Source organism: Maniola jurtina, chromosome 3 (assembly GCF_905333055.1).
Source record: "Maniola jurtina chromosome 3, ilManJurt1.1, whole genome shotgun sequence".
Lineage (NCBI taxonomy): Eukaryota > Metazoa > Arthropoda > Insecta > Lepidoptera > Nymphalidae > Maniola > Maniola jurtina.
In genome coordinates, this window is record NC_060031.1 from 8,507,354 (window position 1) to 8,533,838 (window position 26,485).

General features: G+C 36.4%; 1 protein-coding gene across 9 annotated transcripts in view; it reads right to left on the minus strand.

Moving 5' to 3' along the window:
- The window catches only part of LOC123880900, a 114,959-nt gene that overhangs the window by 55,658 nt on the left and 32,816 nt on the right, over positions 1-26,485 (minus strand). For 5 of the 9 annotated variants that reach the window (XM_045929287.1, XM_045929285.1, XM_045929284.1 and 2 more), the window contains 31 exons: positions 26,269-26,406; positions 24,863-25,636; positions 23,983-24,126; positions 23,671-23,745; positions 22,927-23,004; positions 15,897-21,434; positions 15,455-15,670; positions 14,691-14,873; positions 14,409-14,609; positions 13,565-13,855; positions 12,114-13,265; positions 11,430-11,765; positions 9,770-11,029; positions 9,329-9,637; positions 8,541-8,855; positions 8,110-8,427; positions 7,712-8,023; positions 7,316-7,627; positions 6,891-7,202; positions 6,183-6,497; positions 5,793-6,107; positions 5,380-5,706; positions 4,986-5,294; positions 4,469-4,789; positions 3,830-4,144; positions 3,116-3,439; positions 2,520-2,834; positions 1,927-2,259; positions 1,533-1,832; positions 1,113-1,436; positions 46-984 (listed from right to left, as the gene is read on the minus strand). In XM_045929287.1, coding sequence (XP_045785243.1) covers positions 46-984; positions 1,113-1,436; positions 1,533-1,832; positions 1,927-2,259; positions 2,520-2,834; positions 3,116-3,439; positions 3,830-4,144; positions 4,469-4,789; positions 4,986-5,294; positions 5,380-5,706; positions 5,793-6,107; positions 6,183-6,497; positions 6,891-7,202; positions 7,316-7,627; positions 7,712-8,023; positions 8,110-8,427; positions 8,541-8,855; positions 9,329-9,637; positions 9,770-11,029; positions 11,430-11,765; positions 12,114-13,265; positions 13,565-13,855; positions 14,409-14,609; positions 14,691-14,873; positions 15,455-15,670; positions 15,897-21,434; positions 22,927-23,004; positions 23,671-23,745; positions 23,983-24,126; positions 24,863-25,636; positions 26,269-26,406 — 16,701 coding nt within the window. The remainder of the gene's footprint in view (positions 1-45; positions 985-1,112; positions 1,437-1,532; positions 1,833-1,926; positions 2,260-2,519; positions 2,835-3,115; positions 3,440-3,829; positions 4,145-4,468; positions 4,790-4,985; positions 5,295-5,379; positions 5,707-5,792; positions 6,108-6,182; positions 6,498-6,890; positions 7,203-7,315; positions 7,628-7,711; positions 8,024-8,109; positions 8,428-8,540; positions 8,856-9,328; positions 9,638-9,769; positions 11,030-11,429; positions 11,766-12,113; positions 13,266-13,564; positions 13,856-14,408; positions 14,610-14,690; positions 14,874-15,454; positions 15,671-15,896; positions 21,435-22,926; positions 23,005-23,670; positions 23,746-23,982; positions 24,127-24,862; positions 25,637-26,268; positions 26,407-26,485) is intronic. The other 4 variants (XM_045929289.1, XM_045929291.1, XM_045929290.1 and 1 more) reach the window with 4 other exon arrangements.

Below are 26,485 nucleotides of genomic sequence, written 5' to 3' on the forward strand. Positions count from 1 at the left end.
GGCAGACATTTATTGTTATAAGTTAAAATATCTTTAAAAAATTACCTTCTAAAGGCACACACTGTAAGAAAGGATTTCCGGTATGTTTTTCTTTGCAAATACAGGAAACTGTATGGCTTACAATAATGCAATCGGCATTTATACCACAAGATCCAGGACATGGATCAATGCATTTGTTTCTAACGCAAGCTTGATTAGAAGGACAATCGGGATTAATAACACATTCTGGTCTACAATTTGGTGGTTGTCCGACGTAATCGTCTATGCATCTGCAGTTTGCTTTGCCGTTTCGTTCTATACATAAGGCGTTAGGACCACAGGGTGAAGGGTTGCAAGCGTCCACTGGCTCAGGAAGTGTTGCTACGACATCATAACAACTCTTGAATGGGTCCCCGGTCTGTCCTGGATTGCAGCTACATATGGGACTGTGATTAATTACTTCACATCGAGCTGACAGACCACAGGCATTGATACATGGGTTGATACACTTTTGATTGACACAAGCCTTAGTTGAAGGACATTCAGAACTAACAACACATTCCGGTCTACATGCCGGTGGAGAACCCTGGAATCCTTCAACGCAAGCACAAACAGCTGTGTTATCTGTAGTTCTGCAAATACTATTCGGTCCACACGGCGATGGGTGACATGGGTCTTTAGGTGGGGCTCTTTCTTTTTCCATCGGCTGGCAATGTATGAACGGATTTCCAGTATAATCAACAATACACGAACAACTTGGTATATGGTTAATGACATCACACTTTGCATTCTGTCCACAAACACCAGGGCAAGGATCGCGGCATTTATTTCTAAAACAAGCTTTGTCCCTAGGGCATTCTTGACTTCCAGTGCATTCAGGTCTACACGATTCATATGGATTACCACTGTAATTAGGTAAACAAGTGCAGAAGCCATTATCACATTTTGCATTCGGTCCACATGGAGATGGATTACATGGATCTGATGGAGTTTGTGTCGTAGGTGCTGTAAATAATACGAGCTATATTTAAAAAATCTTGTCAAATACTTTTAAATGAGAAAAATGGAATGCCTACGTCAATGTAATAAATTTTAAACATGTGAATTGTGCAAGTTAAATAAATGTAATATACCTTCGCTAATCGGTGAACATCTGGAGAAAGGATCTCCTGTAAATCCTTCATTACATACACACACGGCTACGTGATTTAAAACATGGCAGTTAGCCTCAACACCGCATGAACCTGGGCAGGGATCTTCACATTTTTGTCTAACACAAGCTAAAGAAGCGGGACATTCAGAATTAATTGTACATTCTGGGCGACACGATGGTGGAGATCCAATATAACTTGGCAAACAGGAGCATGCAGGTCCACTCGCTAGGAGTTGACAACGTGAATGCGGACCGCATGGAGAAGGAGTACACGATGGAGGTCGTTCAGTTGTTGGTGGTATTGCTGTAAACAAGGATGATTTAACGTATAAATATAAAAATAAATAATGCTACCTGAATATCTAAGTAAAATGTTCATTTATTTCATTTAAATACTTACTATAACATTGTGTGAAAGGATCTCCTGTCATTCCTCCAGGACATGTACATATTGGATTATGATTTTTAACAAGGCAATGTGCTCGAAGACCACATGTATTCGGACAAGGATCATCACACTTTTGATTGATACACGCTTTAGATGTGTCACATTCACTGTTCACAACACATTGAGGTCTACATGATGGAGGCGAACCGATATAGTTTGGAAGGCATGAGCATACAGCTTGCATATTAACCTGTCGGCATTGACTGTTCGGCCCGCATGGCGTAGGCTCACATGGGTTTCTTACTGGAGTGGCTGTGAAGGTATTAAAGTACGATTAATAATGATATGATAGAATCACACTAAATACAAAGATTTCATTGATTTAAATCACTTTCTAGTTACTTACGTTCAAGAAGTATCTCTCTACATTGGAAAAATGGATCTCCAGTATAGCCCACGGGACATGAACACACAGGAACATGTTTTTCGACAGTGCATTGAGCTAACTGACCACAAGTTCTAGGGCATGGATCTATACATTTGAATCGCGTGCAAGCTAAATTAAAGGCGCAGTCGTCATTACTTTCACATTCTCTTCGGCAGCCATTAACACTGTATGGATCACCTTCATAACCCTCGGAGCAGAAACAAGCACCTGCACCATTATATTCGCGGCATTCTGCATTAGGTCCACACGGAGATGGAGTACAAGGACTTGTGGTTGGGGTCATTTCGGTACCTGTTACAAAATAATCCATATATTACCTAACTGCAATTAGTTATTTTAAGATTTATTTCAAAGTAGATTCAACAGCCGTATTCGTAAAATACGGGGTTTTTTCATCGTTGCCGAATTGATCTTATTTGTTAAGTTTACACAAAAGTTTGCTATGGTATTTTCATAAAAACCCTATCTACGTAAATGTAGTCGCTTAGATAGTAGATACGAATGATCATTTACAAAAAATTTAACCATTTAAAATAAGTAGGAATACGAACTTGATATGACAATTTGAGTACAACTTCTAGAAGCATCTCCAGTGAAGCCTTGTTGACATGAGCACATTGGCTTATGATTCACGGTTAAACATAATGCATTTAATCCACAAGAGCCCTGGCAAGGATCTTTGCAGCGCTCATTTATACAAGCTGCATTACTGGGGCACTCAGGATCTATTGTACATTCTGGTCTGCAGTTTGGTACTCTTCCAATATAATTAGTTAGGCATGAGCATGCCGCCTGATCACCAATAACACGGCATTCGGAATTGGGCCCGCAAGGCGAGGGAACACAGGGGTTGGTTGGCGCAGTTTCTGTAATTATGAATATGTGATAAGCTTCTATAAATATATACAAAATGAATATACGTATAAAAAATAATTACGAGCGATTCAGAGGCATTATGAAATATGAGCCAGTGGTAAATTGTTTTGACGATTCAAAAGCAGTTGTAAAAGTTTATTTGAATAATAATCTATTCATATTACTTTGTTACATTTTTTTAACTAGGTAAGTATTGCCGATCGACGTCATTTCAAATCAATTTTTTGATTCAGTTAAAAGTCAATTTATTATATTACGTTATATTACTTACTTTCTTCAGGAATACATTTTGTGAAAGGATCTCCTGTAAAACCAGACGTACAACTGCAAATGGGGTTGTGTGTTACAACTTGACAGCGTGCATTAAAGCCACATGTATTTGGACACGGATCAACGCATTTTTTGTTAATACAAGCTTTGTCTTGTGGGCATTCTGAGCTAACTATGCATTCTGGCCGACATGAGGGCGGAGTTCCAATATAACCGATCTCACAAGTGCACACACTATGGCCATTCACTGCACGACAAAGGCTATTCGGTCCGCATGGTGACGGCTGGCAAGGATCTAGTTGTTTTTCCTCAATATCCGGCATAACTAAAACAGGAGAACCAAGAAAAAAATATTGTGACATCATTTTATGTGTATTTGCAGTTAACACTTAAATAAATTCTAAATTAAAATTCTTCAACCAGATAAGTAGGTATGTAGACAGTCTTTAAAGTTTTTATTTATTACACACTTATTACAAACGTTTACTGTAGATAATTCCAGTAAAAACCTATAAAAACCCCAACTCATAAAATTTGTCATGTTGAATTACCTATGGACATTCAAACAGTGCACAAATTAAGTTCTGGGAATGTTAGCCGATAATAATACTAGCTTCATCGGCTAATTCTAAAATTGTTTCACTATCAATTAATTGACCTTAATATTTTCATAAAGCACTGTACGTGAATGATTAAAATATATTTGTAAACTCACTTTGTAGGTCACATTTTGCAAGTGGATTTCCTGTATATCCAGAGAGACAAGTACACGTAGGAGAATGATTGACTGTTCTACATTCTGCATTAATACCACATGATCCTGGGCACGGGTCTTTGCATCTGTTGTTAGAGCAAGCCTTATTACGATCACAATCCGAGTTTGACACGCACTCCGGGCGACATCCCGTGTACGGATCTCCAAAATATTCTGGTAAGCAGGCGCAAGAACCAACTCCATTTCGTTCTTTACACAATGCATTCGCGCCACATGGTGATGGATTGCATGGGTTAGGCGGCGGTTCCGAAGCATCTGTTTAAAAATTTTACAAACATGTAAATTATAATATAATGTACTAAGTTTAATGCATACTAGTTTATAATAATTGCGAAAGTGTGTCTTGTCTATCTGTTACTTTTTCACGGCCCATCCAATCCTATCAATCGATCATAACCGATTTTTTCAAAAGGTACAGAAATGGCTTGCATCTCGGACATAGGCTACTTTTATCCTGGAAAATCGAAGACTTCTCACGGGATTTTTGAGAAACCCAAATCCATGAAGTCTTAGTCGCGGGTATCTAAACTAAATAACTAAGCATATACTAAATATATAAAAACTGTTCGCATGACTTACATTCAATGGCAGAGCATCCACTGAATGGGTCACCAGTATGACCCGGTAGACAGTTACACAATGCTACATGATTTGCTACGGTGCATTCCGCATTAAAGCCACATGAACCTGGGCAAGGATCTACACATTTTTCATTCTGGCATGCAAGATTACCGGGGCATTCAGCATTGATAGAACATTCTGGTCTACAATTTGGTGCGATACCAATGTAATTTGGTAAGCATGAACATGCAGGCGCTTCTCCAACTACTTTACATTGAGAATTTGGACCACATGGTGATGGTATGCATGGATTTCCTTTAGGTCCCATAAAGATAGGTTCTAAGAAAGAAAGTTCAATACATTAAGAATAAAAAGAAAATAGAAACAGTAAAGAAAAAGAAATTGATGAAAAATACAAAACATGCTAAGTTGAGTTGAGGATCGTAAAAAAAAACTTTTTAAGTTCAATATTTTTTTTTCTTTTTTATTATTCCAATTACATTCTTTTTTCCAAAAAATATTATTTTTATCTTACTTGGCTCTAATTGACAAACTACGAATGGGTCACCAGTAAATCCCGCTTTGCATGTACAAATAGGATTGTGGTTTATTGTTTGGCACCGGGCGTTAACTCCGCACGTTCCCACGCATGGATCCCTGCATTTTTGTTTTATGCATGCTTGATATTGTGGGCATTCTGTACTAATTACACATTCTGGTCTGCAAGTTGGCGGAGATCCTACATAACCTTCTTCGCAAGAACATACTCCATGTCCGTTTATCTCTTTACAAATACTATATGGTCCGCATGGTGATGGTACACAAGGATTGAAATCTTCAGGAGCTACAATTACATATAGAAATAAATTAGCATACATAATAATCATACAGAAACAGTTGTAATATATATTTATGCACATTATACTAACGCTTTCTTTGTGGATGACATGATATTACGGGATTTCCTTCGTAACCATCGATACATAGACAAACTGGCGTGTGATGTGCAACACTACATAAGGCATTTACTCCACACGCGCCTTGACAAGGATTTATACATTTATTATTTGAGCAAGCTTTGTCTGAAGAGCAATCGTTATTAGTGACGCACTCAGGCCGACAGCCCAGATATGGGTCTCCAAAGTAGCCTGGTAAACAAGTGCATGCTCCAGCATTATTTCTTTCAGTGCACTGAGAATTTGGCCCGCACGGCGATGGATTACAAGGATTTGTTTCATCTTCACTTGGTACTGTCACTGTGTATAAACCAAAAGAATTTATGTAGAATTATAATTTATTTTATCTACTATGAATGATAAAGAAATAGCAGCTTATGGCTTACCGATAAAATAGCAACCACTAAAAGGATCTCCCGTATAACTTTCGCGGCAGTGACATACAGCTTTATGTGCAATGACATTACAGTTAGCATTAGAACCGCAAGAGCCGTCACAAGGACTCATACATTTTTCACGAATGCATGCCAGATTACTTGGGCATTCTTCATCGTATATACATTCTGGCCGACAATGTGGTGCACGTCCGATATATCCAGCTTTACAAGAACAAGCTGGGGTCTCTCCTATAACTCGACATTGTGAATTTGGTCCACATGGCGAAGGAATACAAGGATTACCAGATGGTCTCGGCTCCGGTCCTAAAATTATATAAACAAGTTACGAACTATCCATGTTTAATGTAATATGTATTGTAAAATTAGTATGTTACTCACTTTCCTCAAACGCACAATTAATGAACGGATCGCCAACATAGTTACGTGGACAGCTACATAGAGCATTGTGATTGACAACTGTACATTTGGCGTTAACACCGCAAGCGCCAATACATGGATCTATACATTTCTGATTGATACAAGCCCTGTTCGGCATACAGTCACTGCTGACCATACATTCAGGACGACAGTTAGGAGGTGAGCCAGAATACTGGTCCTGGCAAGAACAAATAGCGTGCCCGTTATGTGCGCGGCATACACTGTATGGTCCACACGGAGAAGGTATGCATGGATCTGATTGTTTTTCAATCGGTCCTAAAAGTGTAAAATTTGACCATGTAAATCACTTGCTATTAATCTATTAATTAACATAAGTATAGTCACATAACTGCACATAATTTCAAGAACGACTAACTTCTTAATGGCAAATATAGAAAACAGCTTGTTATAACTCTTTCGTAAAAAATCATTGATAATAATAAATATCCAAGTTTAACTGAGCGAAGCGAGATCTTCGAGTCTACTTAGAGGAATTTACTACCGTTCAATTTTATTGTACGGTGTATTAATATTGTATAGGTGTAGTACATAAGTTCCCGCAGGAATTCAGGGACAACACGAATCACGCTGAAAGAACCCGGCTTCTACTTGAAACTTACTTAAAACGTTGGAGTTGTATTTGAAAATGAATGAAATCAAAAATCTTACTTATGTAACAAGAAGTAAAAGGATTTCCTTCATATCCCAAGTGGCACGCACAAGATGGCGCATGATTATTTACGCGACACTCTGCGTTCATTCCACAAACACCCGGACAGGGATTTTTACATTTGTTATTTATACAGGCTCTATCTTTAGGACAGTCTGAGTTTAATACACATTCTGGTCTACATTCAATATAAGGATCACCATAGTATTCAGGTAGACATGAACATGAGCCAATTCCGTGCCTTTCTTTACATACTGCATTGACACCACAAGGTGATCTGGTACATGGATTGTCCAATTGTTGTTCGATGGCTACAAGAAAACAACGTTAGTAAGTTTGCAAAAGTTAATGAACCGATTTAGTTAATTTTAAAATATACATAAAAGTTGTTTGATTTGCATATAACATAAATTGTTTAACTTACAAGGGGCAATCGAACATCCAGAAAAAGGATCACCAGTATAACCTTGATCGCATACACAAATCGGAATATGTTTTACTACGTTACACGTTGCACGAATACCGCAAGAACCAGGGCATGGATCACTACACCTCTCAGAGATACATGCTAGGTTTCCTGGACATTCAATATCCGTAACGCATTCTGGCCGACAATTTGGTGGACGACCGATGTAATTTCTTAAACAGGAACATACTGGATGTCCATTTATATCGTTGCATTGGGAATGTGGGCCGCATGGATTCGGCAGGCAATTATTTATGGGTGTCATTTGTTCTGGAAATTAATTATTTTTTATATACTTGTGATATTTCGTCTGTATATAATAATAATAAAATACGGTTGTTTTGAATTACTTACTGTCTTCCAAGAAGCATTTTACAAAGGGATCACCAGTGAAGTCATACAAACAGCTGCAGATTGGATTATGGTTCACGACTTGACATTGAGCGTTTATTCCACATGTGCCAGGGCATGGGTCTTGACATTTATTATGAATGCACGCTTTATTTGGTCGACAGTCAGCACTAACAATACATTCAGGTCGACAATTCGGGGGAGAACCAACACACATATCAAGACACGTACAAACCGCGTGATCATTAAACACACGACATTTACTGTAAGGGCCACAGGGTGAAGGGTGGCATGGATCGATTGGTCCCGTAATAGCTGTACAGGAAGAAAAGATATACAGATTGAACACAGAAAAAAATAAAGTACATATAAGAAAGAATAAGAAAAAGAGAAAGTCTTACATATGGTAGGAGTACATGCATGAAGAGCGTTTCCAGTATATCCCGGCAAGCAGTAACATGAAGGTGCATGATTGAAAACTCTACATTCTGCGTTTTTCCCGCAAGATCCTGGACATGGGTCTACGCATTTGTTATTAAAACAGGTTCTGCTAATAGCACAATCTGTATTCATAACGCATTCAGGCCTACAACCCAAATAAGGATCTCCATAAAAGTCATCTATACATGTACATGCACCGGCACCTTTTCTTTCTTTACAGAGGGCATTGGGTCCACAAGGTGATGGATTACAAGGTTGGTGGAAAACTTCTTTAGGAGCTGAAATGTTGTTTCAATAATAATTTTACGATATATACTACAACTTCATGCAGCAATACAAACTATCATGCACATAAGGTTGACAACAGACGTTAACGAAAAATTGAACTTACTTTCGAAAGGATTGCAACCAGAGAATGGGTCTCCAGAATAGCCGTCGTCACATGAGCATATTGGCTGATGATTTTGAACCACGCAGCGCGCATTAAATCCGCACGAACCTACGCACGGGTTTATGCAGCTACCACTTAGGCATGCAAGGGCAAGTGGACAGTCTTGGTTAATAAGACATTGTGGCCGACATGCCGGAGGCGCTCCCAAAGTGCCTGGCTCACAGGCGCAAACTGCTCGGCCAGCTTCGTCTCGACAGATAGAATGCGGACCACAGGGCGAAGGTAAACAGGGGTCAGGCGCTGGCAGTGAAACACCTGTGAATAACAAAGTTGATATTTTTACACATTGTCTGAAAATAAAAGTCTGTAACCCTAATTCTTGTAATTTTTTCACTTTATAATTTCCAATGTTTCCAATAATAATTAATTTTGACTCATTAGTTCAGTTATAGTGGGTGATGTTGTATATGTTTTTCAGTATTCTAAGGGGTTTAACTTAAGTTTAATTTAATCGGCCCTTCTCTTTTTACAATCGCACCGCACGTTACGTTTACTAATTTCACCCTCACCGCCTGAGCCGCATACGTACTTGATGACCAGTTATGCCAGATCATTCTTTCTGGTCAACAAATTCCTTAAAAACCGGGAACGTTTTGTGGTACCTCTGGTGCTTCCCATGTTCATGGTTGACAGTATCATATAAAGTAACTCGATTACAAATTTTTTCGTTGTTAGATTTAATTTAGTTGTAAATATTAGAGAAAATTAATAAATAAGTAGGTACTCACTTTTTTTGAAACACCGGATAAATGGATCTCCTTCAGGAAAACTTTCAGGGCACATGCAGATGGGATTATGACTGACAACGTGGCAAAGTGCGTCAAGGCCACAGCTTTGAATGCACGGGTCCTTGCATTTTTGGTTGATACAAGCTCTGTTAGTCGGGCAGTCCGAGTTCACCGCGCATTCAGGACGGCACGCTGGAGGAGTGCCGAGGTAACCGGCACGGCAAGAACAGGCTGCACGTTGGCTGACTACATGACATTCGCTGTTGGGACCGCAAGGTGAAGGCTGACAAGGATTGATAGGCGTCGCTGCTGTGAAAACAATCCAAAATTTAATTTCAACCGATATCGACGATATCACAACAAATAACTCAAATTATTTTACGACAGTTCATATAATTGCAAAAATATTTTAAGAATTCTCACTTAAGTAAGATCACTTACGTGGAGCATATTTTCTGCGACAAGAGGAAAATGGATCCCCTTCGTATCCTTTAAAACAAGTGCAAACAGGAACATGATTGGTAACAATACACTCTGCGTTAACGCCACATAAGTCTTTACATGGGTCTCGACAGTGATTCGACAGACAGGCTAAATTATTTGGACAATCGGAATTATGAGAACATTCAGGCCTGCATCCACCTGCATATGGATTTCCAATATTGGGAGGTATGCACGAACATCGCGCTGCGTTATTAACAACTGAACAAATCGTGTTCGCGCCACAAGGTGATGGATTGCACGGTGTAATAGAATCATCTCTGGACACTGCAATGCATCCTATAAAAGCGTCACCTTTGTATCCATCCAGACAGCTACATAAAGGAGTGTGATTTACAACATTACATTCAGCATTATTTCCACAGGCGTCATTGCATGGATCTACACATTTTTCATTAATGCATGCCCGATTTGATGGGCATTCTTGGCTAATAATACATTCCGGTCTGCAATATGGTGGTGATCCAGAGTAGTTTGGTTGACAAGAACATACTGGATGATTAGATTTTATTTCACAAACAGAATTAGGCCCACACGGTGATGGCAAACACGGATTTTTCTCATTCGGCTCATTATCTATATATGCTGTACACACTACAAAAGGATCTCCAGTTTCTTCTGGTCCACAGCTACATATTGGGTTATGATTTACTACAATGCAATTCGCTCCAACTCCACAACTTCCATGGCATGAATCTATACACCGTTGGTTGACACAAGTTTCTTGTTGAGGACAATCTGAATTACTAACACATTCTGGTTGACACATTGGTGGAACACCTCTGAAACCGGGCAGACAAGAGCACATGGCAAACCCTGATGGTGAAACTAGACAGCGACTATAAGCTCCACATGGCGAAGGATCACATGTGAATAAGGTAGGTGTTGTAGGGGGATTTTCTTGACATCTTACGTATGGATCACCCGTTTGGCCCGGTGAACAATAACAAATAGCGTGATGGTTGACAGTTTCACATAAGGCTTCAATTCCACAAACATTTTGACAAGGATTTTCACACCTATTATTTATGCACGCTAAATTAGAAGAACAATCACTGTTTATAACACATTCTGGTCTGCAGGACATGAATGGATTGCCGTAAAATCCTGGTAAACATTTACACGTTAAGGCATGATTCAAATCTTGACATATAGCATTGGCTCCACAACGTACATTGTCACATGTTTCTGGCGGAGTAGCTGAAATAGAAGTATTATTTTAGCAACAAAGTTATTACAAGACAAAAGCATAACCAATATAATTTATGCATAAAATAATAGGTCCGCCCGTTGTTTCCATACTTAAACGATCATAGATATGGAATGATGAAATTTGAAAGCATGTACCATGTCGAAATCACTGCGGTTATATCGCGATGGTTGTATTCTGTTTGATTTATCTTGCGGAGCCACACTTATTTATCAAAAACCTTTTAAAAAAATAAATAAAAAAAACTGCTATTAAACCCTGCGAAGTAGTACCTACTCAATGTATTATAATCATTATTATCATCATTTTTTCGGTAAGATAACAAATAGAAGGTCTATCATGATTATTCATAACACAAACATAAAAGTTATAAATAAAATTAATACTTACGTTGTTTTGTGAACTTGCAATGTTCGTACGGATTGCCTTCAAAACCATGTTTACATTGACAAATTGGATCGTGGTGATATACTTTACATTCAGCATTAAAACCACATGATCCAGGGCAAGGATCCACACATTTATTCTTTAAACAAAATTTATTAAATGCACAGTCTGAATTTAAAACGCATTCTGGTCTACATGCAGGATTGTTTATTGCGTTGGAGCCAGTACATAGATTACACACGGCAAACTTGTCTCCGAAAGTATCGCATGATGAATTTGGATCACATGGGTTGGGTGTACATGGTTGTAACGTCGAATTGTCGGGGACGATTATTATGGCTGAAAATTACAAAATATTGAAAATATGGTTTTATATTACGATAACTAAATGGATTTCTAATTATTATTTTAACGGAAACATATCTCGTAGGAAATGTATAAATGTTTCAGTAATTAGGTCCAGACTGACATGTGACAAACTAAAAAATGAATCGGCGTTTTCAGTAAATTCAGAATTATAGCAGAGTGACATTATTGTTCTTTGTGTAAGAAACCCTAAAAATGGCTACAACATGCATAAAATTTTATGTGAGGTCTCACTCTCTATTTTTCGTCTGATCTGGTTAAGCTGATCTGTAACCAACTGTTTATATATTTAAAGATCATTAATTTTAAAACAATACTTACGTCGATATATGCATTGGATCAAAGGATCTCCTATATATCCGTCCGGACATAAACATGACACAGTGTGGTCTGAACATAGGCAAACAGCATTTATTCCGCATATATTGCTTTGTGCACAAGGATCGATACATTTTCTATTAATACAGGCTTCGTTTGGTAAACAATCTGAGTTCATCAAGCATTCTGGCTTACATTCCTTAGTTGGATCACCATAAAAGTCAGGAGGGCAAGAGCATAAAGCCTCATCTTCAACATCTTGACAAATCGCATTGGTACCACACGGTGCACGATTACACGGCCTGTTAGTTTTAAGTTCTTCGGGAAGTAAACAACATATTAAAGGATTGCCTATTAATCCATCTTCACAAGTACAAACAGGATGATGAGACTCGACGTGACATCTTGCGTTTAAGCCGCATATACCAGGGCATGGATCACGGCACGTGTAACCAATACAAGACTTTTCTAATGCACATTCATCATCTATTTCACATTCCCGAGAGTGACAACCTTCTAAACTGTAAGGATCGCCAGTGCTTCCTTCACTGCAAGTGCATAATGCTTGTCCATCATAATTAATGTTACATACTGCTTGCGATCCGCAAGGATTTGGACTACAAGGGCTTTTTTGCGGTTGACAACGAATGTACGGATCTCCGACAAATCCAGTTTTACAGAAACACATTTCTCTGTTACTACTTACGTAGCAATCAGCATTTTCTCCACAGTTCCCTGGTTGGCAGAGTATAGACGGGGGTAAGTAAGTAGGATGATCACAAGACTTATAAGGATTTCCACGTGTGTTTTCGGGGCAGTAACATGCTGGTGTTCTATTTGGATCACATCGTGCCCCTATTCCACAAGTATTTGGCTCACATGGATTCCGCGGTTCGACACAACCTCGAACAGTATTTGGGCTTTCAACGTAACCGTGCAAGCAAGTACACTTGGAGAAGCCATTTGATAAAACTGTACATTGTGTATTTGGTCCGCAGGGTGAAGGATTACATGGGTTATTTGGCAAACGACAAGGTTGGCGAGGCGGATTTCCTTCATAATTAGGTAAGCAGAAACAAGCCGGCTTATTATCTATAATTCGACATCCAGTAAATGGTCCACACGGATTGGGTTCACATTCATTGCCTTCCGGAACTAAAAAAAAGAAATGATATATTTACTTAATTAAAAATCAGTTAATTTTTATTACTTTCTGACTAGGATTGAATAAGAGCACAGTAATAAAAAAAACTTCTGTGGTGTTACAAAATAATTTAACTCATAAGAATTTTATCTCTGTAATATGTAACACCACTCAGAACAGGTGCTCTTTTCAAAATCCTGTATATTTTAGAGTGAATATCTGAAGTGTAACGGATCTTAACCAACAAGTATCAGTGGATCTGAATCTCGAATATATCACTTCGGATATTCACCGTGAAATTTAAACTTACTGCAAGTCTTGAATGGATTGCCAGTCAATCCTTTAGGACAGAAACATATTGGATTGCCATTGTCAATTTCGCATAGAGCATTAATGCCGCACGGATTAGGAATACAAGGATTCCTTGGTGGTTCACAATTTAGCGCTGGGTTGCCAGTGTAACCTCCCAAACACTTGCACGAAGCACGGTGATTTTGGACGTCACATATTGCATTTGTTCCACACCTACACGGCGATTCACATTTACCGTTTATGCATGCTTCAGAACTGCTACACTCATTGTCTGATCTACAACCTTGCACTATGAAAAAAAATATAAAGATTATATATTATATAAAGATTAAGAGAAAGGTGAATATTACCATGCTTTTTCCGTCATGAGGATTATGCATTAACTTTTTATAGAGTCGTCTCCTACGAATGCTTTATTAATAAACTAGCGACCAGGCTTCACACGGTAGCTTATTACAAGTAGTAGAATACTAAAAAAAAATTCTACTACGGGTAGAAAATAAAATATAACTTATATTACTCAAGAATAATTTAGCTTTCTAGTGGTGAAAGAATTTTCAAAATCGATTCAGTAGTTCCAGAGATTCTCGCCCGGCTTCGTACGGATAGTTTATAACAATTTTTGCTGGGATCTCTTTTGAAAACAAAATATAGCCTATGCCGTCACTCAGAAATAATGTAGCTTTCTACTGGTGAAGGAATTTTCAAAATTGGTTACGTAGTTCCAGAGATTACTTACTACAAACAAACTTGCAAACTTTACCTCTTTATAATATTAGTATAGATTGTAGATTGGTAGAAGTAATAATTATTAATTTTAATTTAAAGCATTTAATACATACCTTGGTAACATTCTAAAAATGGGTTTCCAGTAAATCCTGCAAAACATTTGCATTGTATGCCGTGGTTTGAGGGAAAACACTCAGCGTTGTCTCCGCATTCATTAATAGCACATGGATTTATGCATACTCTATTCAATCTATCACATAATAGTTCTGGTGGACAATCTTCATTGTATTGACAAACTGAACGACTATCAACCACTAAAACAAAGTCTTTATCAATTCACTGAAACTTTTGAAGATGCAATTCTCGTATAAGTTCCATAACATAAAAGTGCTTACCTGGGACACATCCGACGTATCCATTGCCTTGATATCCTTCGACGCAACTACAATCTGAACCGTGGTTCGTATTTATACAGACAGCGTTAGGTACGCATGGATTGTGTATAGCACATGGATGTTGACATGCATTATTTATACAAGCCTCAGTTAACTGACAATCTTCGTTTCGAGTGCAACCAGCTGAATAAAAGTGAAAATTTTCATGTATTTTACAAAGTGCAGAAAAGTCAAAGATACGGGTGTATTGAAGTAGAGTAGTTACGAACACAATAAATTATATACAAAACAAAGTAACATACTATATATATTTAGAGTTATATATAATTACATATAACTCCTATTTTAAAATGATTTCTTTGGTCAGAAAAATACAATGTGCTTAACCTTTGTATTAATATTTTTTTTAATGTATGTAACACCAGTACCTATCTGTTTTTGTGGAGAGATTAGCTTATAAAATAGTTTTTTGTAATAATAAATATACGCAAATTACACATGGTGAATATTGCGTTACTTGTTAGCTGACCACCGCATTGCCAAGATGTAGATATAACTTAACTAAGGGCCTTATCACAATACCGCAAGTATAAGTATTAGTATAAGAGCAACGTCGCATCGCAACGACGTCGCACCTCAGTGTGATTTCCATGTATGTACTCGTAAATTCCCACGATGTGTCGTACGTTATCACGTATTGTGAAAAGGCCGTAAGTTACAACTATAATAATTACTCTACAAATTAATGTTTAGTAGTGTCTTACATGTTTTAGGTGAACATTTAACAGCGGGATCTCCATCATAACCAGCTGGACACGAGCACATAGGTCTTTGCTTAACAGGATGGCATTTAGCTCCAACACCACATACATTGTCAAATTCGCAAGGGTTTTGACACAGTCCCATAAAACAGGCCTCTGTTTCTATACAATCCCGATCAGAATGACAAGGTTCTGGTGCCTTAGGTGTTCCAGGTGATTCTAGTATATTACATGTTACATTCAGTATTAGTACGTTACATTGAAAGTTATAAAAATTAGTATATTTACAAAGTTTAATATTGAGTCCGAACAGTACTTCATTTGTCCGATAAAACAACCTTTACACTGGAAGTATTTTACAAAAAGGAACGCTTTTGAAACTAAACGGGTAAGCAAATATAAATAATAATTCTTAACTGGTACTTCAATATTATTACTAGCATACCTTTTTCACAGTTCTCCCCAGCAGGACCATCGCACGCACAAACAGCTTCATGGTTGAAAACTTTACAGGAAGCATTCTTTGTACAAGGGTTCCGAATTTCACATGGGTTTTGACATACTCCAATATAACAAAATGTGTCCGTCGAACAGTGAATGTCTAATTTACATTGGTTATTACTTTGAGAGTCAGTAACTGTGGTAATAGTTTCAGTTGAAGTCATATCATAGTTGGCTGTAGAATCTGTCCATGCGGGAATGTCTATGTCTTTTCTTCGAGACGAAAGATTTTCTAAAGAAGTACTTGTGTGTGCAGATATTGATGATGGATAGTAATCTTTGTTTTCGTACTCTTGACTAAAATTGAAAGGCGATTCTGATGTTATCGTAGAAATGAAGTTGGTAGATTTTGTAAAATCTTCGTTAGTTAGTATTTTTGAAGTTGAACTTTGTTCAGTTACTTTATCCCTTTCACTCGTATCATCAAAAGTATAAAAACCACTTGTTTGTGCAGTTGCCTTTACGTTATTACCAGATTCTGTAGTGCCTAATGCAGTGGTTTTCTGAGTACTTAAAATGGATTTATGCTTAGATACATCAGTAATAGTTGTTGTTTCAGAATATTGACTAAAATCATCATTTTTCGTAGTATCAGTGTTAATTGTTTTATAAATTTCAATATTATCAGTGTATGCAGTTGTCGATAAATTATTGTCTGTTGGGATGTTTGTTGTAGAAAAAGTCGCAAATTCATTGCCGTCAATATTTTCTGGATTAGTACCAGTTGTAAAAGTGGTTTCGGTTTGAGACAAAGAACTTTCATTAGCAAGGGTTGTTTGACCAATATCGTCGTCTTTTGTATTTTTATAAGTAGTAGTTAGCGATGGAAGCGTCGTCTTTATTTCAACATCTTGAATACTATTTTTCGTTGTAGGCAAAGTGGTTTCATGTGTGGAACCTGAATTGTATTCATTATTAGACGTTTTGTCTAAAATGTTCTCTGTGACAGCGTTTATAGTTTTATACAGTTCTGTTGTGCTTTTAGTTAATGATATATCAGTAATTGGTGTAACTGTTGTGAATTTTGCACTGGAAATTTCCATTGATATTTCGTTTTGTGTAACAAATATTGACTGCGTGGTAGAAATTGGCTTTTCAGGAGATGAACTTATATTATGAATATCAGTAGATTCGGATGACATTGCAGATTTAGTTCCGAGGTATTCCGTGCTATCTTCAGTTTTAGAAGATGTATTTTCTTTTAGTAAAATTGTGTCTTTTTCCGTAGACGTGGTACTCTTAAACTCCATATTAATTATAACGGCAGTGGGCCCTACAGTAGTTATTAATGAGTTTTCTTTGCCGAATTTAGTGTTTCCTATAACGCCTATATCGTAAGCATTTGTAGTTACAATAATATCAGTTTGTTTATCGTCTGCTTTATTCTTGTCATCAATCGATAATAAGTCAGGTGTATGTGTTTCGTAATGTGGGGTAACGTTATTAACTAACATAGATTCAGAAGTAAGTGAGATTTCCACATCAATATCAGTAGCGGTACTTTTAGAATTAGTATCTAGTGTGTATTTATTGGTCATATTAAGAATTTCTAAATTGTCAGAAACTACAGTAGTAGGTGTGAGTGTTGTGGGAGTTGTGAATGAATCATTTTTAATATCCAGTGAGTTAACTGTATAAACTTTTTCGTCCTGAGACATTGTAATATTCGTAGGATAAAATATGGTATCTGTCGTTGTTTTTTCTGTGCCTGGCGAAATTTGGTCGGGTTTTATTTTAGTAGAAATAATTTCTGGAGAGATTGTGGATGTTAACAAATAGACTATAGGCTGCTCTTCTGTATTTGCAGTAGTACTTTCAATCTCCTTATAAATATTGGAAAAAGTATTAGTTTCGGTTTTTGAATCATCTGTGCTTACAGAGGTAATGGTATAGTTTTGTGATATTTCTTTTTGTTCATCGAATTGAGTAGGCGTAGTATTAGTTATATTATTGAAAAATTCAATTGTTTCTTTTGGACTTTTCATTTCAACGGCTGTTGTAGGTTCTTCGTTCTCGATTTTTGTTCCACTATCAGTGGTCAAGGTTGAATGTATAGTCGACATCACGGAAGAAGATGGGATTTCATCATCATTAAGTAAAGATGTGGGAAAGAAATTAGATTTACTATCACTAGAGGTAAAACTTGTTGTTTCTTTTAATGATTTCGTATATCCTTCAGAAACAAATGTGTCTGAGATTGTAGTATAAACTTTTTCATCATTGAAACTTGTGAACGGCTCCTTTTCAGGTTTTAATATTTCATCGATTGATGTGTATAGATATTCATTATTAATGTTTGGTGTACTATATTGATCATCTGTCGTTCCACCGTCAGTGACATCAGATAAATTTTGACTAAAGACACTAGCAATATTATCCACGGTCGAAGCAGAAGAAGTTTCACTAGAGGTAAAACTTGTTGTTTCTTTTAATGGATTCGTATGTCCTTCAGAAACAAATGTGTCTGAGATTGTAGTATAAACTTTTTCGTCATTGAAACTTGTGAACGACTCCTTTTCTGTTTTTAAGATTTCATCGATTGATGTGTATAAATATTTATTTTCAATATTTGGTGTACTATATTGATCATCTGTCTTTCCACCGTCAGTGACACCAGTTGAATTTTGATTAAAAACGTTAGCAATATTATCCACTGACGAGGCAGAAGACGTGACTGTTGTTGTTTCAATACCTTCGTTTTGAAATATACTACTTTGTTCCATTATAGAATTAGTAGTGAAAATCGCTTCTGAATCTTTGATGTTGGTAGTAGAAAACAATGAATCTTGTTTTTCAGTAGATGATATATCACCTTCACCTGTTTTAGTTTCGCTATTTGTTTTAGAGTCTAAAATCGTAGTCAGTGTAGTTTTATACAATGGAATGACGTTTTCACTTGAAAGCACTGTTGTTGTTTTTTCAGTTTCATCTGATACATAAGAATCAGCAGAAGAAATTGTTGAAGCATTTGAAATAATTTGTGTGGCAATAGGAGTAGAAATTGTATGCATTTCAAATAAATCATTTTGATTTTCCAATGGTGTATGCTTAGTCGCAATTCCAACGTTTTCAGGCGTAGTGCTTATTTTTTGTAATGAAGTATTAGTTATTACATCTATATTATCTCTACTAGTAGTAGTTTCTCTATTATCAAACTTAGTGGGTACATTTTGGTAAGGTGGAGTAACATTGTCACGTATTGTAGATTCAGAATAAACAATAGTTCCATTTTTAATATATTCGATGTGTTTTTTTGTGTCTGTTAAAGTATTTTCTATTGTAGAAATCTGTGGGTTAATGGTAGTTACACTCGGTAAACTTTCTGTTGCAATAAGAATAGAAGTGCTGTTAGATTCTAATGATTCTCTTTTATCACCCAAGACTGTTTCTGTAGTGCCAATTATATTGTCGTATGGTTTTGTAGATACTTTTTCTAATGAATTTTTTTTCTCAATTTCTTTATTTACTAAATTTAATCCCTTGTGCGTTGATTTTTCTGTAGATATTTCAGTATGTAGATTTAGGTCAGCACTATCGACAGTTGTTTGTTCTATATGCAAATTAGTTGTATATATTTCTTTATTATCGTTTTGAAAGGAGAGTGTGGTTTCGATATTTTTATCAGTATGATAGCCTGATGAAGTTGTAGGAAGTTCAGAATTATGGCTTAGGATTGTTGGCGCAGTAAATATGTTAGGGGTGACGTCTTTGAAACTTTCTGTGACTGTATAAATTTCTTTGTTTAAGTTTGAATCGGATGGATTTACATCGGTTGTAGTTATTATTCCAGGAGAAAATAATTTTCCAGTACTCATATAATTTTTGATAGTTGTAGTTTCTGATATTGAACTGACATAAATATCAGTGTTTGTTATACTAGGTTTAGTTGGACCTTCATCTGTATACTGTACACTATTTGTAGGCAAGGATTCAGTATCAGTACTGAAAAACTGTGTTGCGTCTGTATTGGGTGTTATATTTAGTTTATTATCTATTTTCTCATTTGATTGCGTAGCACTTATTGTTGATGGGGTATCTGTATCCTTAGTTAGATCTGTTGTAGTTTTCAATCTTGATAATACTAATTCATTACTTTCCGTCGATGATGTGAGTATATCAAAATTTTTGTCACTTTCGTGAGTGTTTAATACCGCGTGTTCTTGTTCTTTTATAGGAATATTCAAAAAAACTTGTTTGGTTTCTTGTAATGTTGTTCGTACAGAATCCAATAAAGTGTAACCAGTAATATCACCAGAAGAAATAGTACTTTGCATTTCACGTGTAGTAGGATCTCGAAAGAATTTTGTAGTTCCATATAATGCTTCTTCTGGCTTGACACTCTCTGTGAAATAATTTAAGGTAGTAGTATACATTTCGTTTACAGTATCAAAACGGTCGGGTTCAATTTCTGTTGTTGTATATGTTGTTTCACTTATGTCACTTTTTAACGATGTTGGTGAAGTTGTAGCAGGCGTTTCAATATTTTTTGTGTTTTCTTTGATAGGTTCTGTGGGACGAGTTGCATGAATATTATGATTAGTGTCTGCACTTGATGTTTCTGATACACCTAAAGATATATCCTCTTCTACTCTTACTGTAGGCCAACTTTTTGTTACTGGATGTTCTTCAAACATCATACTATTTGTTGTTAAGTCTGATATTTGAGATTGAATATCCGAGGTATCCTCTTCTTTATTAACTGAAATAATATCATCTGGACTCCTGGGTGTATTTTCTGTTCGCATATTCAACGGTATGTTCGTAGTTTCTTTGGTTTCTATCGGTTCTGTAGTTTCTACAAGTTTTGTTGCGACGGTCATTTTAATTATACTATTCGTATAATTGTGTAAATTTCTTTGATTTTCTGGAGTTTTAGTGTTTTTATTTTCATTTACTTGTTTTCCACTAGTTTCTGTTCTTTTAAATGGTAATTGAGGTTTAAAAGTACTTTCACCGTGAATTGTACTACTACTCTGTAAAAGTTCATCATAGTCTAGTGTTGTCTGCAAATCTAGCTTATTATCTTTGTTGGATACTGTGAATATTTCCTTTTCATTCGAATCATTTAATAATATCGGAAGGTCAGTACCAAAACTTAATGTTGTTGATTTGATTGTACTGAATTCATTAGATAAATCTATAGTAGCACCAGACGTCATTGAATCTTTATTTGTTCTCTCTGTGTTATAAGTAACATCAGATGATTCTATTTCACCTATATTAACGAATTCATTGAAATTAGTAGTTTGTGAATCAATGTAATTAAAACGATCTGTAGAATAATTTTCTTTAGTAGTTTCTTCAGAAAATATTATATCCGTTTGCTCTAACGCACTTTCAGTTGTTGTGTCACTATTGTTGTCTTTATTTTCTTTACTGTCATATTGAGAAATAAAAGTCTTATTTTTTATCGTAGAAGTAGTTGTTTCAAATGTTTTGGAGTATGTTTCGGTTAGTGGGAATGCATTTAGAGGTCGATCATCTGTTAATGGGAAAGGAACATTTTGTTAATTTTGTGTACAACAATTAATTTAAAAATCATCGATGAAAAGCACTTAATAAAACTTTCAGTTGCACTATTTAAAGTCATCGAAAGCATACAATAATACAAGTAGTAAAACCCAATTTCAATTTAACAGATAAGAAAGACAGGAAAGGAAGAAAGAAATTGATTTAGGCTTAAGAAACGTTTTATTTATATTTAAAAAGGTATTTCATGGCATATTATATTTGCATAATTAGCGCTTGACTACAATCTCAACTGCTGGTAATTGATATTCAGTGACTGATTAGTGATAGTGATAATAATTATGAGAATGGTGAGAGTTGTGGTAACGGTGGCAATGGTGGTGGTGGTGGTCGTGATAGCGGTAATGGTGGTTGTAGTGGTGGTGGAGGTGGTAATGATGGTGGTTGTGGTGGTGGTGGTGCTGTTGGTGGTAAAGATTGTGGTGGTGATGATGGTGTGGTGATGGTGAAGGCGGTGGTTGTGATGACACATAGTCGTAAGAACGTACGATAAGAAGATTCTATCCGTAAGAGATTTTTATACGTGAAACTGTACGAAGAACTCTACAATAGTTTCCAAGCTTAGCGCTCAAAGGCGATCAACTAACCCGTGGAGGGACTCGGGTTTTATTTGAAAAAAAAAAAAAATTCTTACACGTAATAAATGTTATCCACTTATATTTCCGGAACATAAATTTTCACATTGTGCCAGCACTAGTGCTACACGTTCAGTTTAGATAAATAAAACCAAATTCAGCCGAAGTCGTCTTTTAGATTTTCTTTCTATTTTGTGGCATCTTACCAGAATGCAGCTAATTCACTTTGCAAGCCCAATGGCTACTTGGAACTTTATAATCACTATTTTTTTTTTGCAGTTAGCAGTTGAGATACGAATCAAAAGCAGAAATTAAGAAAGAAATCAATTATTCGTCTTCTTTTGTTCTACTTCGTAATCTTTAAGATAATAAGTTAAATAGGATTGAAGTACGTACCTATATCGTCTTAAGCCTAAAATAGTATGGTGTATGTTAAGGCCTAATTCTACAATAGATAAATAATAATCGATAAGATGCTGATGCTAAAATAATCTACGCAAGAGCATTTAAAATAGAATAAGTAGTTATATAATACCTTGTGTATCGGGTCTGCCGAGAGAACCAAACCAGTATTTTGTGGCGTTTTATCGGACAAAATTGTACGCTGTTCATAGCAATAACCAGTTAATTTGGAGTTAGATTTGCTATTCACATTTTAAGTAGGTACAGACTTGCTAGCTTTAAAGTAGAAGTCTGTGGCACACATCATATAGAAATGTGTAAGTAGAAACAGCTTAGATGAGATCCTGTATTTAATTTATATCATTAATAATATTATAAAAGTTAGCTATGTCACATTAGGCTTAATAATGTAGAGAAAGAATTTTAAGTAATAGCGACTATAATATTTTATGTCATACAAGTACTTACTTTCCATACAAGCTCCCGAAAATGGATCGCAGGGAACTCCAGGTCGGCAGTGGGCACAATTTGGAGATGGGTGATCACCTGTCAAGACAAGTAATAATTATTTAGCAATTGAAAGCACCGGTTAAGTGCGCAGTGGTGAGATTTTCAGCCGGGGCAATTTAGGAATATTTTGTACTGTGTGTTATAAATACATATAGCAGTTTAATTATATTTTCTCAACTAGGTTCATTATTGTGCACTTTGTTACGCCGGCTGACTTCCGTCATCAGTGAAACGTACCGCTCCTGTCAAGTAACGCCCTATACAGTATCCGGCATATTATATTTGCCACCTTCATTTCCTAACATCATCCGTGCGAAACGGACCTATATATTCCATTGTAATATACCAATTTATGTAAACTATTAATAAAACCATTTTTACAACCAAAAAATTAAGAACGGGTTAATCATATTCCATATTCCAATAAACACACTGGCCAAGTGTGGATTGGCGGACTTCACACACCTTTGAAAACATTATGGAGAATTCTCAGGCATGCAGGTTTCCTCACAATGTTTTCTTTTATTCACCGTTAAAGCAAGTGATATTTAAATGCTTAAAACGCACATAAATCCGACGTGCCCGGAAACGAACCCTCGACCTCCCAATTAGAAGGCGGATGTTTTAACCACTATACTGTGATTGGTTTTTGACATAAGAAATTTAATATACAATTATATATCATATATCTTTTTATATTACCTTGTACACAGATGCACCCGTCGCATTTTGAGTTGGGATATCTTGCACAGTCCGAAGAAGTTTGACATTGGCAAACTGTTTAAAACAAGAAAAAATTATAGGTGACGTTGACAACCTTTAAGCTTGTACGTTTTAATAGTTATAGTCTGTACACAGATGAGTAGATATAACTGGCCCGAGTAAGTTTTGCTGGTGTTGAAAAACATATTTTGGCGCCCCCCGGGCCCTCAATTCACATTTTCTTTCACAAAAGAAAGATTCTTTAGCTATAATCAGTTTTATCTTGAGAGGTGTATTACAAGTTATATTTACCTTTTGAACAAACAGGCTGATGATCTACTACAGCGCAATGTTGTCCGGACGCACACGGGCCGCCGCGTGCGCACGGGTCTGAGCAACGCCCACTCACGCACGCCAGCCCCACCGCGCACTGCTCATGCGCTCCACACTCTAACGCTGCGAAATCCAACTATATCACCAAGAGCTACTTATCAACTTAAACTTAGTAAAACATTAACTTTTACGTTTTCAAATATTAGGCTCAATAAACGAACTAAATTGTTTGTTTCTTTTTAAAAACATTTTTCAATAGCACATTAACGGTTATTTAATTTAAGACCTTTATTTCTGATATGGAAATGCTAATCTCAGTTTTGTGTTGCATTCGTTGCTAAAACCTTATTATCGCTAGTTTATACAAAGTGAATTCCGTAAATTACACGAATTCAATAAAAATTATGACAGTAAAAACAATATAGGTAAATATAGGTAATGGTGGTAAAAGTATACAGAACAAAGGCATATCATTAGCGACTTTGCAAACTGTCTCGTGGCAGTATTTTGCATTGTTCGAGTTATGTTATAGCATTGAAAGCGTTAAAGTTGACCCAAGCGCAACCACCACCAAAATGTTCAAGTGAGAGTTATATATCTAGTAAAAATGTATGTATTTACACAGATAAAAAATAACATGCTCGAATGTCTACCTGATTTAGAAGATCTAGAAGAATTCAACTGTTCAAGAAAAAATGATCATGCTAGAAACAAAAGATATAAAGAATATAGAAAGAGCCGGATGAAGTCATAGAGTATAGTATCGTATTTCCTGGAATATGAAGAAAAAAATTAATAAGATTGACGGCAATAAACTAATAGTACTGTAATACTTTAATTTTCTCTAGCGCAGAATTACCTTTAATGCAGCCATGTTTTTCGTCGTGTGTAAATCCATTTGGGCAAAACTTGCATACAGGGTGATGATCTTCAACTGAGCAAGGAGCGTCCCCACAAGCCTCCTTACATGGATCTTTACATTGGAAGTTTATGCAAGCTAAGTTTTGGGGGCATCCATTATCTCTTAAACATATAGATACAGTTGGATGACAATCTTCAACACAAATGCAGTAAGCCCGATGTTCTAAGACATCACATTGTTTTCCTTTATCACAAACCGGTTGCTTAGACGCTAAGCAAGGATTCACACATTTCGAGTCTCGACACGCTGCATTGGAGGGGCATTGCTCGTCTCGTGTACACTCTGCGTGTTCTGGTGCGCAAGTTAATTCTCCTCTGTCATTTAGTGCAAATCCATTACGGCACACACAAACAGGCGTATGATTTCGAACTTCACATTTTTGATTCCTACTACAATTCTGATAGCCCAAACATGGATTTCGACATTGATTTGTATTGAAATCACAGGCCAATTTCAATGGGCATGGCTTCGATTCTGAACAGTTGAATGTAATGTTGACTTCTGCAGTGGGCTTACAAGTTGGGTCAAGTCGACAGGATGAACGCGGCTGGCCCACGTAGCACTGTGGACACGAGCACTGCGCTCGGTGCATCACCGACACGCACAGGGCATCCTCTCCACACACACCACGTATAGTGCAAGGGTCGACGCAACGTAAGCTCAAACACGCTTTGTCCACTGGACAGTCTTTATCGCTCGTACATTCGATACCTAGGAAGATGTGAAAGAAGAAAGCAGAGTCGAAAGAGCTGTACCTTCAGCCACGAAGAGGAAACTTTCTCACGAGACAGTGCATGCTTTTTGAAATTGAGGGTTTATGATCAGAAGTATATAACGTAATATTATAATACAAGCAATATGTACATGAAGCCGAACAAAATGTTACTGACTGTATTCAAGCACGAACGGTGAGAATGCTTCCACTAATTCAAAATTAATTAATATGACCTAAAGCCTTTTGTACACATATGTAGTTAAAATATTACATATCTGTACAACTTTTGAGATACAGTATTTATAAAAGTTATATAAACAGGGTCTGTTGAGATGGAATAACTTAGGATATTTGTTTTAAAAATAATTGATGATAAAAAAATTAAGATGTGAAAATAAGTTTAATTAAGTACAAAAAAAAACAAATATCCTTTTCAGACGAGTAACTGAAAAAACCTAATCTCGTATTTACAGCACATCAACACTTTTGTTTATCTTTTATTTATTGGAGAATTAAGAGACTGAAAATATTTTCTTAGTCTTTGAAAATTACTTTTTGATGTAAACCTGTCTCGTGCATTTGTACATGTGTTAACTATGAGGTATACTTTAACTAATTATTTACTCACTGGTGTGACACTCGATATCAGCTTGTCCCTCTGTGCCAGGAATACAACGACATACAAATTCGGCCCCTTCTCTTAAGCATTCCCCGTTGGTTCCACATCCGGTTGTCCGACAGTCAACAACGCTTTTTTCCTGAGTACCTATAATTTTTTATTATTTAATTTATTTTATCAAACAGATAATGATAAATATTTATGTTTTTAATTATTTTTATATAAC